Source organism: Scardinius erythrophthalmus (genome assembly GCF_964197995.2).
Source record: "Scardinius erythrophthalmus genome assembly, chromosome: 12".
In the NCBI taxonomy this organism is placed as follows: domain Eukaryota; kingdom Metazoa; phylum Chordata; class Actinopteri; order Cypriniformes; family Leuciscidae; genus Scardinius; species Scardinius erythrophthalmus.
The window spans coordinates 37303324-37319829 of record NC_138232.1 but is presented as its reverse complement, the minus strand read 5'-3'; the positions used below and the strand labels follow the sequence as shown (position 1 = coordinate 37319829).

The window sequence follows — 16506 nt, the reverse complement described above, 5'->3', positions numbered from 1 at the left end:
TCAGTCTCAGTGTGTCATGCAGCAACACTCACCTGGAATCTCACCTGACTGGTATAGCTGTATTTTATCCATTGGATATGTACTGCGTGGTGTTATACACACTACCGTTCAAAAGTTTGCGTCTGTAATTTTTATTTGTTTTTGAAAGTCTCTTATGCTCAACAACACTGTATATTTGATCGAAAATACACTAAAAACAGTAATATTGTGAAATATTATTCAATTATTATTTCCTAATTGAATATATTTTAAAATGCAATTTATTCCTGTGATCAAAGCTGAATTTTCAGCATCATTACTCCAGATCCAGCCACATGATCCTTCAGAATTCATTCTAATATGCTGATTTGGTGCTAAGAAACATTTCTGATTATTATTATCAATGTTAAATACATAAAACAACCATGTGCTGGTTCACATCTGTTGATTATTTTAAAAAGCAGCTGAAGACACTTCTATTTAGACAAGCTTTTAGTTGATTGGGCTTTTATGTTTTATGTTTTGTTTTTAGCTCTGATAGTTTTATTGGTGTTTTATTGTTCTTTCATTTAAATTGTTGCACTTTGTAAAGCACTTGATAGGTGTGATTTCTATCTGTGATAGGTGATATATAAATTAAGTTTACTTACTTAAAATAACAGCCTTTATTTAAAATAGAATTTAATGCATCCTTGCTGAATAAAAGTGTGTGTGTGTGTGTGTGTGTGTGTGTGTGTGTGTGTGTGTGTGTGTGTGTGTGGTAGTTTAACTTAAATTTAAAGTCAAAAGTTATGTCCAACACATTTTATCATCCACAAAGTTTTAATGAAGTTGTATGTGTATTTTCAATTTTTACTTTATATAAAATAAAACTTTATATAAATGTATATACTCTGAATGTATTACACATGGTGTTTGGAATCGTCAACATATTTTGTGTTATTAATGTTAATGATTAATTGTAATTTTTTTTTTTTTTTGTAATTTAATATTTTTATTCATTTTCAATTTTTTTGCCAAGATACAATAACAACAACAATTTGTGCAGTTACATTACTTCCAGTAATTGCATTAAACATAAGTAATATACACCACACATTCCTTAACTACAAACCCCCCCTCACTCCCTCCCTCTCTCTCTCCCTCCCTCTCTCCCTCTCACTTCCCTCCCTCCCTCCCTCCCTCCCTCTCATTTCCCTCCCTCCCACTTCCCTATGGGGCACACAAGTTAGACCAGAGACATGATCAAGATTACAAATTGGACCTAACGGGTTACCACAAATGAAAGATACAAAAAGTCATAACAATAGCTTCTTTACATCCCCTGCAGCCTTTTCCCACATCACCAACGTTTTTAACTTGACATTATTAATACGGGCTGATGACCACTCCAGGTAGATCACCTCGAGAAGAGTTTGAAGCCAGTGTTTTATTGATAATCGGTGCGGAGGAAGCCACCTCAGAATAACAATTTTTTTCGCTGCAGTCAAACCAGCCAACCAAAGTTTACGTTCTATCTCAGTGATCTTGAACCTGGAATCGTCATTTAGAAGAAGCAGCGCCGGCTCCAGAGAAAACTTCTTCCCCACCAGAACAGTCATTTTATCCACAACTTTGCCCCAAAATCTTTGTACATCTGGGCACTCCCATAAGACATGTAGTAATGAGCCCATAGTGCCCTGACTACAAAATGTACAGAAGGGGTTGGGCACTAGACCTAATAAATATCTTTTACGTGGTGTCAGATAGGTCCTATGGCAGATTTTGTAGTGGATTAATTGGTGATTTGGATTTTTAGAAGACTCAAATACATTATTCCACACCACCTCCCAATTAATGGTCTCTGTTCCAAGAGGTATATCCACCTCCCACGATCTATACCCAGGCAATTCTGTAGTGATGTATGCCATGAGATTGTTATAAATGAATGAGACCGTTTTCCTTTGGGGTGCTCTTTCCATAAGAGACACTATAGGATGAATCTTTAATGCAGACCCCCAGGGAACCTTAAGAGAATTAAGTGCTGACCTTACCCTAAAATAGAGGAATTGTGAATTTCTTGGAATATCAAAGTGGGACATTAGAACAGGAAAATCTAAAATAGAATTTTGCCCTGAGATATCCCCCAACGTCCATATCCCATATTGAGCCCACAATTGAGAAGTGAATGGTTTACCACCTGTCAATAAATTGATATTGTGCCAAATAGGAGAGTGTTTATGCCATTTCAGTTTGAAGTCTACGTGTTTCTCAAAATTTTTCACAATTTGTAATGTATACGAAATAATTGGTCCAAATTCTGAATAGCACCACTTATGTTTCAAACCAGAGAAAATCACATCCCGAAGCCTAAATGGGTGCACCATTTCCTGTTCTAACGTTTTCCAAGGTGACACTAATTCCGCATCAAGCCAGTATTTTAAAGAACGTAATATAAAGGCCCAATGATACAGTTTGAAGTTCGGGCACGCCCATCCACCCTGAGATTTATCCCGTTGTAATGTTGACCATTTAATGCGCGGCTTCTTCCCATTCCAAGTAAATTTTTTAAGCATTGAATCAAGTTTTTGCCAGTAGCCTGTCGGGGGTGATATTGGAATCATAGAACTAATAAAATTTATACGTGGAAGAATATTCATTTTGATTAATTGTTAATTTGAATGACATTTAATTATGAAAATCCCTGAAAATGTACATATCAACTACTGAAGGATACCATTTTTATAAATATAACATAGTGCTAGCATTGTACTCCAATAATACCTTGTTATTACCACTATACCGCTTTATAAAATAATATAGTTACCATGGTACTTTGTGGTATGTCTTTAAGGGTCTATTGCTTATTGGGTTTTCTTTTGTGCCCTGAAAATACCATGGTACATTTCCAAACGAAACATGTTACTGTAATGCCATGGTAAATTTAGCTACTTATTTGTTAGTGTCTATGTTTTCCTTTTGTACGGATTGTGGCTATTGAATGTTATTGCACTTATTATGTGCACTGTCCAAAAATGTCTTTAATTTAGTGCTTCTGGGTACTGGATGACATTCATCTAGAAGCAGTCACAGTCTTTGAGGTGCACTTTGTCTGTTTTAAAGAGATTCCCAGACTTCCTCAGTGGAGGAGGAAAGTGTAAAGCTGTGTCTTCGGTGTTTACCCTGGATTTCAGTGTTTACTCTGGAGCATTGTGTAAATGGCAGCGTTTGAGGCCTTTGCTCATGCAGTGAGGTACATTGGCTGTGTGAAGCGTGAAGTGTTTGGATTGAGGTGCAATCCTTCACCTCTCACTGGTTTTGAAAAATAGAAAATGATGGTCTGGATTGATAAGTCATAAAGCATTATTAGAACAATCTGAGCTGTAGCCTTTTATAAGCCTCTGATGGTTTTTATTGCACCTTATTTGCTATAACATTTGACCTGTACAGTAATTCATGAAATTATTTGGAGATACCATCAAAACTTGCTCTGTTGGAACACCTATCATTATAAAGACATTCCATAGGTGTAATGATTGTTATGCTTTATACGAAATACAGTAAAAACAGTAATATTGTGAAATAATATTATTACAATTTAAAATAAATGGTTTCTATTTTAATATATTATTCCTGTGATGGTAAAGCTGAATGTTCAGCATCATTACTCCAGTCTTCAGTGTCACATGATCCTTCAGAAATCATTCTGATATGCTGATTTTATGCTCAAGAAACATTGGATAAATTATGAATGTACAAATGCATCAGCGTATTAGAATGACAGTTGTGCTAGATAATGGTGGTATCCAGATATGACCAGTATAGAGTAGTTTCTTCTCACCTTCTAAAGAGCAAACAGCAGACCTGGGTTCTGTCATCGTGGTCTCCTTATCGGGGTGTTACTGTTGATAACATGAGCAAAAGAGCATTTACAAGTCTCAAAAGTCTAATAGATAGTTTTTATGACTGCTGAAGAGTCAGTTGGAGCCCTTTTCCGTGATCCTGTTATCAGCAGCGCACACACGAGGCGCAATTACTGCGAGATGCACTCACAGAAATCACATTTAGAACAACTTTTATGGTTGGAATAAGCTTGTGTTGTGGATTAATTGCCACAACTACTGTATCCTGTGTCTCTACGTTCTAGCCTTTATCGTTTATAATCTATGGTCTCTAGTAATAAAGAATGGTTAGCACTAGTGGGTGTTTGTCAGTTCTTTGGAACTTGTAATCTTAGCATAATTAGCTGTAAACATTTCTGACAAATGACAAATAGATATCCAGCATGGTGCCATTGTTGATTGAGCTCTCCTTTGTTTGCGTTATTTGTTTAACCTGTCATTTATTATCCTTTCAGTGATTCAAATTGTAGGTTAAAGGCCTTTATGGCCAGTATTATCATAACCAGTTAGATAAGTGAAGGGCATTATGGGATTGTTGTTGTTTGTTGATAAAATAATGCAACAGAAAAGTTTGCCCAGTATGTCACTGTCAGCATTTCTACTTTTTAATTAGTGGTGCTTTCATGGTTCAGTGACAAAAGAGTGTCATGACTTCGATTCGATTAAGCTTATTCAAATATTAACAAGCAATAAAGCAGTTTTGTTAATTGTATTATTCTATTTGTCACTTTCTAAGAAATAACAATAGAAGATTATGCTTAGAAGATTTTATATTCAAGAATTTCATTGTATTAATGAGGCTTTTTTTTTCTTGATATCCTTCTTCAGGCTGTCCTGTCTAGCTCATTTCTGGAAGCTGTTGTGTTTGCTAAATGGTTTTTCTCTTTTCATTTCAGGAAGAATCCTCAACCGGTTCTCCAAAGACATTGGCCAACTTGATTCCTTACTTCCCTGGACGTTTGTGGATTTTATCCAGGTTTGCTATTGCTTAGTTTGCTTAGAAGTATTTCCTAGTAAAGCAAGTTTTGTAGTTGAGCGTCTGTTAAACACTGTGTAATTTGCACACTGGTAACGTGGCTATATTAGAGCACCCATCACTTGTGGCCATACGCATTATTATTCGCTCTGGTAAACCAAGTGTTGTAGTCTAACAACATATTGTGGCTTTTCCCCTGGCAAATGACAATGTGGTCAATGAGTGGGGGACAGGCGTCACTTTATGTGCTCAGAGCGCTATTGTCTGAAGCTTGACAGACTGAGTGGAAGTACAATAGTCTTTCTTTTAAGGAGCTTTTCATTGTGTGGGGCAGCAGAATCTTTCTTGTTCTCTCTCAGGATGAGAAAACTCTCAGTCACTTAGCCTTTCCCACAGTCCTCTCTCACTATTGGTTCCCTTTAGTGTGGCAGCAAAGTCAGCATGCATTGTTGAATACTTCCTAAAGAATAGCATACCACTGTCCTGCTTGTACTATTTCTGTATATTTTGTTGCTGCCTTCAAGTCGGAATGATTCTTGGAATGATACATACACTGGTGACACATATACATTACAGACACAAGATACCAGTGTCATAATCAACAGTGGGGAAACTTTGACTTTGAGATCGTTAAGACTAGTTAATATCATTTGTTTCCTTTTCTTGTGCTAGTGCCAATACACTTTTTGTGTTCCTCTGTTTAGTGAAAGTAAAAATGAAAGAAACTTTTCCCAATGCATTCATTTTATTTTTAGTAAAAATCACTTTAAAAAAAAAAGTTTGCTGATTTTGAACCCAATTTGTGTTGTTACAGTGGCTTTCTGCTATTTTCCCGTGTTTTGCCTAAAACAGTGTTTGTTGTCATCCAGTTTGAAATGTTGACTACAAACATGGATGTTTTTCCAATTTTCTGCCACAGAGTTCTCTTCATGTTTACAAATTCACATGTCTGGAATTCCTACAACGCACTGGATCTTTCACTGGAAACTGAAAATAACTCGCTCCTACTAAATGTTTACTCTTTGAATTCTTGCACCCGGTAACACAACAAGTCAACACCATTATGATGACTAAAAGTTTGCTAAGATTTCCTACTAAAGCAAGGTGATTTTTCACTGGTCAGGTGCAGGGTTTGAAATGAACTTTTTCACTCACCGGCCACTTTGGTTACAAAATCTTTAAGTTACCGGCCATTCAGAACTTCTAAAAGCCAAAAAAAAAGAGGAAAAGCCAGATTAACTATGACAGCTTGACTCTGTGTTGGCAAAATCTGGTACATTTGATGTAATGACAACTTTTTTACAATTTTAATCTATGGGCAACATTCCTAGTTTCTGAATATTTACATTTCAAGATTCCAGAAGATTTAAGAGCTGAATGTTGTTGAATGGTCCCACTCTTTTTAATGAATTTGCAAGACTTTTCCAGTCGTTTGTGATTAACTGGATAGGAATTTAAAGAACGTTTTATTCTAGTTTTATGCATTTTTTAATCAACACTTGAATGTGGGTTTCATACAAAAGCAACATTTTGAGCAAAAAGCTGAGAAAAAGCCTAGCCTAGAAATCTAGACGCACCCTAGCGGCAGCAAAATGTATTTTGCAGCCAGGGTAGTCTAGCAACTCTCCATAGACTTTCGAGCTGCAAAAACCTAAATTGGGTCAGGCCAATCACGTCGCGTATAGAGTAGGCGGGGCAGGCTTAACATATGACGACAGAGTTGCGACGGTTCCCTGCTACTTGAAAACAAAGACTGGCGGCTGCTGGAGAACATTCTTTCGAATCGGCTTTGGCCGCGACTCTGGAGGACTTGGAGTTAAGTTTTTCTTTGAGAAAAGAGCAAAGAATGGCACTTAAGTCATTCTTAAAAAAGGGAAGATGTGTTCGTCGTTTTGCCGGCCAAAAGTTGAATCTGTCAACTAGCTCGGCTGTTGGGAAAACGCTCTGGTTGGTTGAAGCGCTGTCCTATTGCGTGCAGAGGGAATTTGAAAGACAGCCGTTTATCCCGCCCCTCGGATTGAGCCGTGTCTATGGTGAGTTTCCAGACCTAACATCTTGATGTAGGTCTGGCTTGCCAGGCTAGAGAAAAACGCGTTTTTGTTAAAGACTACACCCAGATCGGATTCAGAATGATGATCAAAAAATGGATTGCGTAGATCGAGTCCATCAACACCCCCAGAGCTTCACCGTCCTATAGCTCGTCCTGTGTCGACATTTCATTCAGTAACGTGTTAAATGTTGATGATCACGTTATATTACCTATGCCTCTACTTGGATATGCTATTGCTTATTCCTGCATCTTCTTGAACAGTGTTTTGATCTGTAGATTCAGCACTCTTTCAGAAGATGTGTAATAGCATCCCCTGCCGTATAACAGTGAAAACACAGAAAGCCGGAAAATCCAGTCAATGGCAGGGAAAGAGTTAAACTACCTCACCGATCCATTTTTTCCAAGGCCATGAGAATCATGGTGGTGGTTTTAAAAAAAAAAAGCTTTAAGCAGGTTAATTAAAATGTATTAATACTTGTTTTTCTTATTTTAAGGACAACTTAGAAGTTTTCGGCTTGCTGAGGCTTCCTAGTGGGCTCCGGCCCCTGTATTGAGAACCACTAGTATACATATTGTATAGACACCCCCACTGAATGCCACTTACTAAATTAAACATGCAACATGATGAGGGCATGTGACAGCAGCAATGCATACCACTTTTTGGAATTGTTGTAACTGCATAATTTATACAGTTTCACATACTATTTTTGTGAAATAGTAGGCATACATTGTATAGTGCACACACCGTATTCTCATTCCATTACTGAACATGACAACGCTGGCATTTTGACCAAAGCGTTTTCTTTAAATAGTTTTAAAGAGGGAGATCTCACTCTGACGTTATTGTGGATCATCTATGTGGCGAGTCCCAAAATCACGAGCACAGTAATGCTTTTGTCAGTTTGTATTCTGCCATAGTCTGTGGTCATTCCCACACTGACCTTAAATTGTTAACATGGTTGCAGAGATTATGGGTAATTTGAGTGAGATCTCACTCGGAAAGTGTCGAGTCATGCTGTCATGGCAGCCTCACTGTTATTCTTCCGTGTTCTTTGATTAATGTTTGTGGTCAAAAGTAGCAGCCAAAACCACAAAGTGCTTTTAATGAGCCAGCATTCAACCACCGTGACGCAGTGTTTCTACAGCTCTCTTCCCATTTGGAACACTTTATACTTTATTTTACTGTATTATAAATTAAATGTACGTTTAAATTTTTATTATGTATATCTCTCCCTTTTTCATGCTCTTATGCACTACAGGTGTTTCTTCAAATCATCGGAACCATTGCTGTGGCTTGTTCAGTCATCCCTTGGATCTTGATTCCTGTGCTGCCCCTATTGATATCCTTCCTGTTTCTACGCCGCTACTTCCTGCGGACATCTCGAGACGTCAAGCGCATTGAATCCACTAGTAAGCATCTTCAAATGTCTTCTGTCAAATCTGAGAATAATATCGTCTTCGGTAATGTTTCTTCAGAGCATCTTTGTTTGTGTGTCCTGTACGTTTAGTCGTTCTGATGTTGATGACCGTGTGTATTTGCGTTCCTACAGCTCGAAGTCCTGTGTTCTCCCATCTGTCTTCCTCACTGCAAGGCCTCTGGACCATTCGTGCCTTTAAAGCCGAGGAAAGGTTTCAGCAAACGTTTGATGCCCATCAAGACCTGCACTCAGGTTAGTAAAGGAGTCGGTCACTTTCAGGACTCAGATTAGCTCTTACCTTGTAAATGTGGTGTTTAAAAGGTTATGTGTACTCCTACAGAGGCCTGGTTCTTGTTCTTGGCCACTTCACGCTGGTTCGCAGTGCGCTTGGATGGAATGTGTTCTGTGTTTGTGACCATCACAGCCTTTGGATGTCTTCTTCTTAAAGACAGTGAGAAATCCAGATCAAAGCATACACACTACACACCAAAACACAACCCTCGGCGTTCATGGTGGCAGTGCACTGGATCTCGAGTACTGAGACAACACAAGCTGCACAACTAGGGGGAGAAATATTATAATTATTATGCATTTCATAAATATCTAATGGGATTGACAAAAAGTAGCTGTGAAATTAAACACTTTCATTTAAATTTAAATACATAATGTTTATATAAAAAGTATCTTTGTTTCGAAAAAAATATTCAGTTTTTAATCTTGAGCATCAAATCAGATTTCTGAAGGATCATGTGACACTGAAGTCTGGAGTAATGATGCTGACAATCCAGCTTTGCATCACAGGAAAAAATGACATGTTAAAATGTATTAACATAGAAAACTGAAATATTATTATCATTTAAAATAACTGTATTTTTGATTGCGTTCATACATTTGTTCTATACGAAGTGAAAATGTTATGTGGGACGTGTCTCAAGAATTAATGGTCTTTGATGGTCATATAGCCTCAAATCACCAACTTTCATTGGAAATAAATTTGTAATTGATGTTTCAAATCATTATCAGTGGAAACATCTTTTTTTCCTAGGATTAATGCCAACCGTTTCAAGCTCATGCGTTTACATGGTACACAACTGTACCAGCTGAATCTCTTTTTTTGAGACCAGTTTGTGAATGAAGTGTTGATCATGTCTGACTCTCACAGGTATGAGGGCGGGAGATGTGGGATTGGCCTTGTCTTATGCACTCACCCTAATGGGAATGTTCCAGTGGGGCGTTAGACAGAGTGCCGAGGTGGAGAACATGGTAAGAACCTTGAAATATTTGAATTTACTGAAATATCCATTTCATGAAACTGCCTCACACTTTTGGTCAATCAAATAATCCTCCTGAACTACTGTTCATAATTATTGTTATTATTATATAAATTACTTTTAAGAAACTCTCAATTATGGTCAATTGAATGCTTGTTTTATTTAATAACGTGGAGTTACTGAAAATACTGTTCTTATAGGAGTATTGCATTGTTAGCTTAGCAACATGAGAACATCAAACTCATCAATTGCGAGTGCTATTTCTGTAATGTGCATGCAAGTTGCTTTCTATATGGTGCATTTCAACTCAGTTATGAAGTACCTTGCGGGTTGATGCTGATGGTAAGAATGCTGTCTATGGCTCTGTTTACACCTGGTATTAAGATGCGCTTTGGTCGATCGGATCACAAGTAGACGAGGGAGACACATACCCTTTTAAACCTGGTGTTTTAATCCGTCTCTTTTGTCCACTTTCAACCACTTCTGTCCTGATTTCTACGGGCGGGTAAATGTATGGGTTTTTTCAGATCTTTTGATCTAAAAGACAAAATAAGCTTGTGCAATTTACATATGAATGCACCGAAGACAACGGAAAAATATTGTTATGTCAAATATTGTTGTGGACAATGAGAAGCCTTGAAGTCATAATGGTTGAGATCCACTGACGTAAACCTCTCATTGTGTGTGTGTGGGCATATTAAATTGATCTGCTTTCTGAATGATGTGTCCTTCTAGATGACGTCAGTGGAGAGAGTGTTAGAGTACACAGAGCTAGAAAGTGAAGCACCTTGGGAAACCAAAAAACGCCCCCCTCCCGAATGGCCAAATCGGGGCCTTATAACCTTCGACAAGGTCAACTTCTCTTACAGTTCTGATGGACCCGTCATCCTCAAAAACATCTCCGCCATGTTCAGACCTAGAGAGAAGGTGAGTCCAGCACCAGCTCCAGATCATCATACGAGTCTGTCAGGACATTTGCACTGATGTTTTCTGCTCTGCATTGATCAGGTTGGAATCGTTGGACGGACCGGTGCAGGGAAAAGTTCCCTGATTTCAGCACTGTTCCGTCTGATGGAGCCAGATGGTAAAATCTTCGTGGACGGAGTGTTGACCTCAGAGATCGGCCTGCACGACCTCCGTCAGAAGATGTCAATCATCCCGCAGGATCCCGTACTGTTTACAGGAACCATGAGGAAGAACCTAGACCCCTTCGGCCAGCACTCAGACCTTGACTTGTGGAACTCTCTGGAAGAGGTGAACATGCGCACACTCGCTGTAATAGAGAACTGCTGCAGGGATGATGACATCATTTTTGTAGGCCAAAACCCAAAAACGAGTTTACATTTTAGCACTTCCGATTCCATCGCTCTAAAGTCAGTGGGTTTTTTTTTTTGGGCTAAATGGGACTGCAGAGGTTATCAGGAAAATTAAAAATCATCGCATCGGATTGAACAGGAAAACTACAGCCTCATCGTGTTTATAATTGCACTCTTTTAACCTATTCTAACTCAAACTTTTTTAGGGAAACTAAACTGTAAAAAAAACAGTTGCTGCCTTAAATTAAGTACAATCAACTTGGTGTTTAAGTCATTTCAACTTAAATTACATTAAACATCAAATTGCTTAACTTTTGATGAGTTAAAGCAATGTAAACACATATGTTGTCATAACTTATTGATTAGTTAATTTTTTTTACTGTGGATTTTTTTTTTTTTTAACTAAAGACTGAAAGAGTTGTCCGAAGCTTAATGGTGCTGACATTGAAGTCAAGCAATCGTGGTGTAGTTCGCCTATAGCCTACGTTTAGCTTTTTACTCCTGCCGATTGTATTTAGGCTTTAAAATTCATAAAAGGTGTGTACATTTGTGAGAATTATCATGATAAACATAAACTTTTGTTGGTCATAGAGCTTATTGCCTGCAATAATCCAAAAGCCAATGGAAAAATAATTTTGGGTTTTTGTGGCATGAGAGGTTTTTAGCTGGTTTTTATATCGATTTTAAGTGGAACGACCTAAGATTGTTCTTTTGTAAGGTGCCCATAGATCCATTTTCCAGTGTGACCTTTTATGCCAGTAGATTTACATTAATTATTAATTACTTATTACATTAATAAGTGATCTCTTACTTATGGCATATGCGGTCTGCTCAAAGGTCCAGCTGAAGGCTGCTGTGGAGGAGTTGCCTGGTAAGCTCGAGACAGAACTGGCTGAGTCAGGATCAAACTTCAGCGTGGGCCAACGGCAACTCGTCTGCCTAGCTAGAGCCATTCTGAGGAAGAACCGTATTCTCATCATCGATGAGGCCACTGCAAATGTGGACCCTCGGTGAGTCCTTTACCTGGTTACCTGAGATTGTTGAAGGTCCTTTATAATCTATAGCTATAGCTTTAAATGTATGTCATGTGCTCTACAGGACAGACGAGCTGATCCAGAAAACCATCCGGGAAAAGTTCAAGGAATGCACCGTCCTCACCATCGCACACAGACTCAACACTATCATAGACAGTGACCGCATCCTGGTGAGTGCAGGGATGGAGAGCTCTATCACAATGCATTATATCCATTATGAACTAAAAGAAGATGCATAGTTTTAGTACAGAAAACAATATTGTAAATGAGCCGAGGCTATCAAAATACTTGTAATTCTTAATAAAAAAAAAAAAAAGATGTCACATTTTACACAAAAAAAAGTTTACACCTTTTACAGTAGAGTCCATTTTATTCAAACATCAACTGAGTTTTTTTAGTTTTTTACTTGTTCGATTTGCCTCAAATACTTTTTAAAAAATATATTTAACTCATTGGTGCTGAATTTTGTTGATAAACATAAACAGTTATGCCAATTGATGAACCGTTACAGCATGAAAAATGTATCATCTTTTATCTGAAAGTGATAGATTATCCCAAAAAAATAAATATTTTTAATTTGGAAAGTATTTCAGATTAATATCAGTTATTATCAATGAAAATGTAGGTTTCATAAATTTGGATCGTTTTTAGCAGTTAATGTTGAGAATTCTGTGAAATTTTCTGTAATTTATGTTAAATTTGAAATTTCTCAATTGCTTAGTTACAAGAATTAAAAAAGGGGGTAAAGGTAGGAATAACGTGGTAATAACTAACATTCAAAACTGTTTTTTTGTGCATTCACTTATTAATGAGAAGTTATTATTCAGAGGCAGTATGGTTTCAGTTGAAGAATATTAAGTTATGAAAATCAAATGCAGATTTTTAATGCATTATGAGGGTTAAAGAAATAGTGAAAAATAATGAAAAATAATTTCTCACCTTCATATCTTTCTAAACCTGCATGGTTCTTACATGAAATTTAATTTTTTTCCATACTACATTAGTGTTTTTTGGGACCTACAGTATATAACCAGGAGCCATCAAGCTTATTTTACTTTACAGTACTTTTTATGTGCAGTTTTAAGTCTTACAAGCATTAAATGCACATATCACAATAGCATGTTCTTCGTTTTGAGTTGGACATGATGAAAGTAGTCACTTGAGTCAATAGACTAACTCATGACTGATCTTTGAGTCCTTTTTCTTTGGATCATAAGTCATTCATTCATGAATCGGACTACAGTTACGGGATCCTAATGTCACAAATCATTTGGTTCCAGTATTTATTTATTTATTTATTTATTTATTTTCAATGGAAAAAGTACCGGTTCTCAATAAAAAACCGAGATGTTTTTTTTTCTCTCAGGTTCTGGATGCAGGTCGGATCCACGAGTATGACGCCCCCCACGTTCTCCTACAGAACCAGAACGGGATCTTGTACAAGATGGTGCAGCAGACGGGAAAGGCAGAGGCGTCCTCGCTCCTCCAGACCGCCAAACAGGTGAGCAGATCACCGGATGTCCACAGGAGCGCATCAGTTTAACACCGATGTGAAGTCTCCCGTCCATGTCGCCCTGTCCCATGGCCAAATATGTGCCACATGTACCTGTGCCAGAAACCCACAATACGCCGTGTTTCAAAGAGCCCAGGCCTTTGTGCTGTCAGTCAGTATTAGTTTCCCTCTCCTCAGCGGCATGTTGTTCTCCCTTCGGATCGGGTTCCTCTCCGCCTCGTTCAGCCGGTGAGCTCATTCTCTGTGCCGGCCCCTCTGGAGCTGACCGCCGGGGCTTTCAAGCACACATCTACCTGATATTAGACCACTCCGCCTTTGTGCGCTCTGAATGCCGGTTCAATTGAGAGTATATCTGATAGTGTGGCCAACTGTTTGTCGGCCATGCTTTGTGTTGTCGGGACTTTTCTCGGTGTATCTGCGGGGGGTGTGGGTCGGAACACCAGGTGCTTTTTATTCTTTTTGTCTTTACGCTCATTGTTAGCCATGGGTGCTTTTAAATACAATGAGAGGTTTTGATTACTGCATAATAATGATATTAAATAAGGGGGGATTTTTACTTCCATTCAGCCTCCTGTGTTCCATCCCCTGTGTTTAGGAAAGCATTGTCAGGGAAGGTTTGGGAAAAGAGTGACGCCTTTCATCCCTTTCCAGGTCTCATTAAAAGGTCATATACACAGTGCTGGGGAGATTACTTACAAATTGTAGTGCGTTGCATGATGAAAATTGTAGTTAGTAACGTAATCGGCTACGTTACTCATTTTTGGTAATGTATTCTGACTACTTTTAGATTATTTTGGATTAGTGCTGTTGTCAAATCGATTTAATCACGATTAACCGCATCTAACGAAAGTTATTGTTTACATAATATATGTATGTGTGTGAGATGATAGATAGATAGATAGATAGATAGATAGATAGATAGATAGATAGATAGATAGATAGATAGATAGATAGATAGATAGATAGATAGATAGATAGATAGATAGATAGATAGATAGATAGATAGATAGATAGATAGATAGATAGATAGATAGATAGATAGATAGATAGATAGATAGATAGATAGATAGATAGATCTCTACTTTTGAGCCAATTCATATATCAAATTGATTTAAATAGGACAATTTTATTGATACCATATTGATATAAAAATGTAAAGTTATATATTGTAAAAAATATATTCCACAATATTACATTTCTATAGTTTGTGAAGTGCAGGGGGTTAGTGAGCTCATCAAAGTTAATAATTAAATCATAAAAATTTCCAATTTAAAGTAAATAAATAAAAACAAATCAACACATAATAAAAAATATTAAACATTTTATTTGTTCACCTGCATGTGACCATTAATCGACATCAGAGAACCGTGAATATGCGGATGTGTTAAATTATTTACTTGAATATATAGTGTTCAAGTGCTGTTGCCTCTCTGAACTAGTGGCTTGTGTGTGCAATTCAACAAATCAAGAAGACTTTACCAACATATATATGTAATGAGCTTTTTTAAAAAAGAAAAATTGAAAAGATAAAAAAGATTTGGGAAGAATTAATAAAAATGTTACTGGATTATATTCCGTTTTAAAATTCCCTTAAACGGAATACAACTACAAGACCTTAATTTTTGTAATCAAGATTACATGTAATCGGTTACTACCCAGCACTGCATATACGTCACACTAACCGTGCTCTGTCTCTTCTGGTTTACAGGCCTACATGAACCGCAGTCCGGCCCACCAGCTCAACGGTTTCGCCACCACTGGAGATGGCAGCTTGATTATCTTCGAGACTGCCCTATAACAGCCTGGAGAGTGGATGATGTACACGGGGCACGGCTATCCCAGCATCCTCGGCTTCTGCGGAAGGCAACAGCCACAAGTTCTGCCTCCCTCGCCCAAGACACCAGGCTGAGCGGAGAAGGAGACGCGTACACACGCCAACATCTCCAGAGAGGACAGGCTGCAGTCACACGAGGGAAAGACCCAGTTCAGCTCTACACCAGCGCTCTGATTTCTCCAGCGTGATAGCACTTGGTTGTACACTGTATATTATGATTATGAATATGTGCCTTAATGTGTAAGTATTGTACAGGACTGCTATGGGCCAAAGAGATTTCTTGCCTTTGCTCAAATGAAACACTATGCTATGATCTAGACTAGTTTAGTTTTACCGGTGCCTTTATACTCCATGATCCTTAAAAAGCTGCTGATTCTGACGACACGATAAGGCCTTCTGAATGTTAAGACAACTCTGTACTGAGAGGGCTCTTAACAGTAGTCAAGTTTAAAAACAGCATCTGTTTCATTATTATTATTATTATTATTATTATTATTATGACACTCCATTTGCCTTAATCAAAAATAATAAACACTTTGTAGAGACAGCTTAGAGAAAAACATATTTGCTGGAAAACAATCTTTCTGAAAATGTGTTTTTTTTTTGTTTTTTTTATATAATAATAAAGACAGTTCTTGTGCTGGACTTTTTGTTTAATATATCCTTTAAATGTAATGCTGTCCTTGATTCTTTTGAACTTTTAAAAAAAAAAAAAGTATTTTTATAATTTTTTGTGTGAATTTGGAACTGTGAGAATGAAAGTGATGTTGAGTGACGGTGAGTTGAAGAATCAGTGTTTACTGTTCAAAAGTTGCAGTTATGTTCAAATTTGTGTTTGAAATTGTGTCATATCAGTTTCTTGTTTTTGGATTAAACACTTGGTATTACACAAAACATGTTTTTCATATTCATTCTTCAATCATTTTCTTAAATTGATGTTTGTGTTTTGATGGGTATTTTTATTTAATAGTTTTGGTCATCCTAACCAGTCAAAAACATGAATTGAATTGCACTAGTAGTATGAATACAGCTTTTTAGGGAATTTACGTACGGATCGGGGCAGTGCTGGGTGGATTACTTACAGAACGTAGTCCGTTACTGAATACAAATTACATGATAAAAATTGTTGTTAGTAATGTAATCTATTACATTACACATTTTAAGTAATATAATATGCACTGTAAACAATTATCAGTTGACAACTTTTAAAAAAATTAAAATTGCATCAAAATTA

General features: G+C 37.4%; 1 protein-coding gene across 1 annotated transcript in view; it reads left to right on the top strand.

Annotated features, from left to right (window-relative positions):
- Positions 1-16163, top strand: part of abcc4 (ATP binding cassette subfamily C member 4 (PEL blood group)) — a 41834-nt gene extending 25671 nt beyond the window's left edge. The window contains exons 20-30 of the mRNA XM_081380107.1: positions 4757-4836; positions 8146-8296; positions 8437-8556; positions 8645-8755; positions 9467-9567; positions 10311-10502; positions 10584-10829; positions 11729-11901; positions 11990-12095; positions 13292-13426; positions 15147-16163. Coding sequence (XP_081236233.1) covers positions 4757-4836; positions 8146-8296; positions 8437-8556; positions 8645-8755; positions 9467-9567; positions 10311-10502; positions 10584-10829; positions 11729-11901; positions 11990-12095; positions 13292-13426; positions 15147-15236 — 1505 coding nt within the window. The 3' untranslated portion in view covers positions 15237-16163. The remainder of the gene's footprint in view (positions 1-4756; positions 4837-8145; positions 8297-8436; positions 8557-8644; positions 8756-9466; positions 9568-10310; positions 10503-10583; positions 10830-11728; positions 11902-11989; positions 12096-13291; positions 13427-15146) is intronic.
- The last annotated feature ends 343 nt before the right edge of the window (positions 16164-16506 follow it).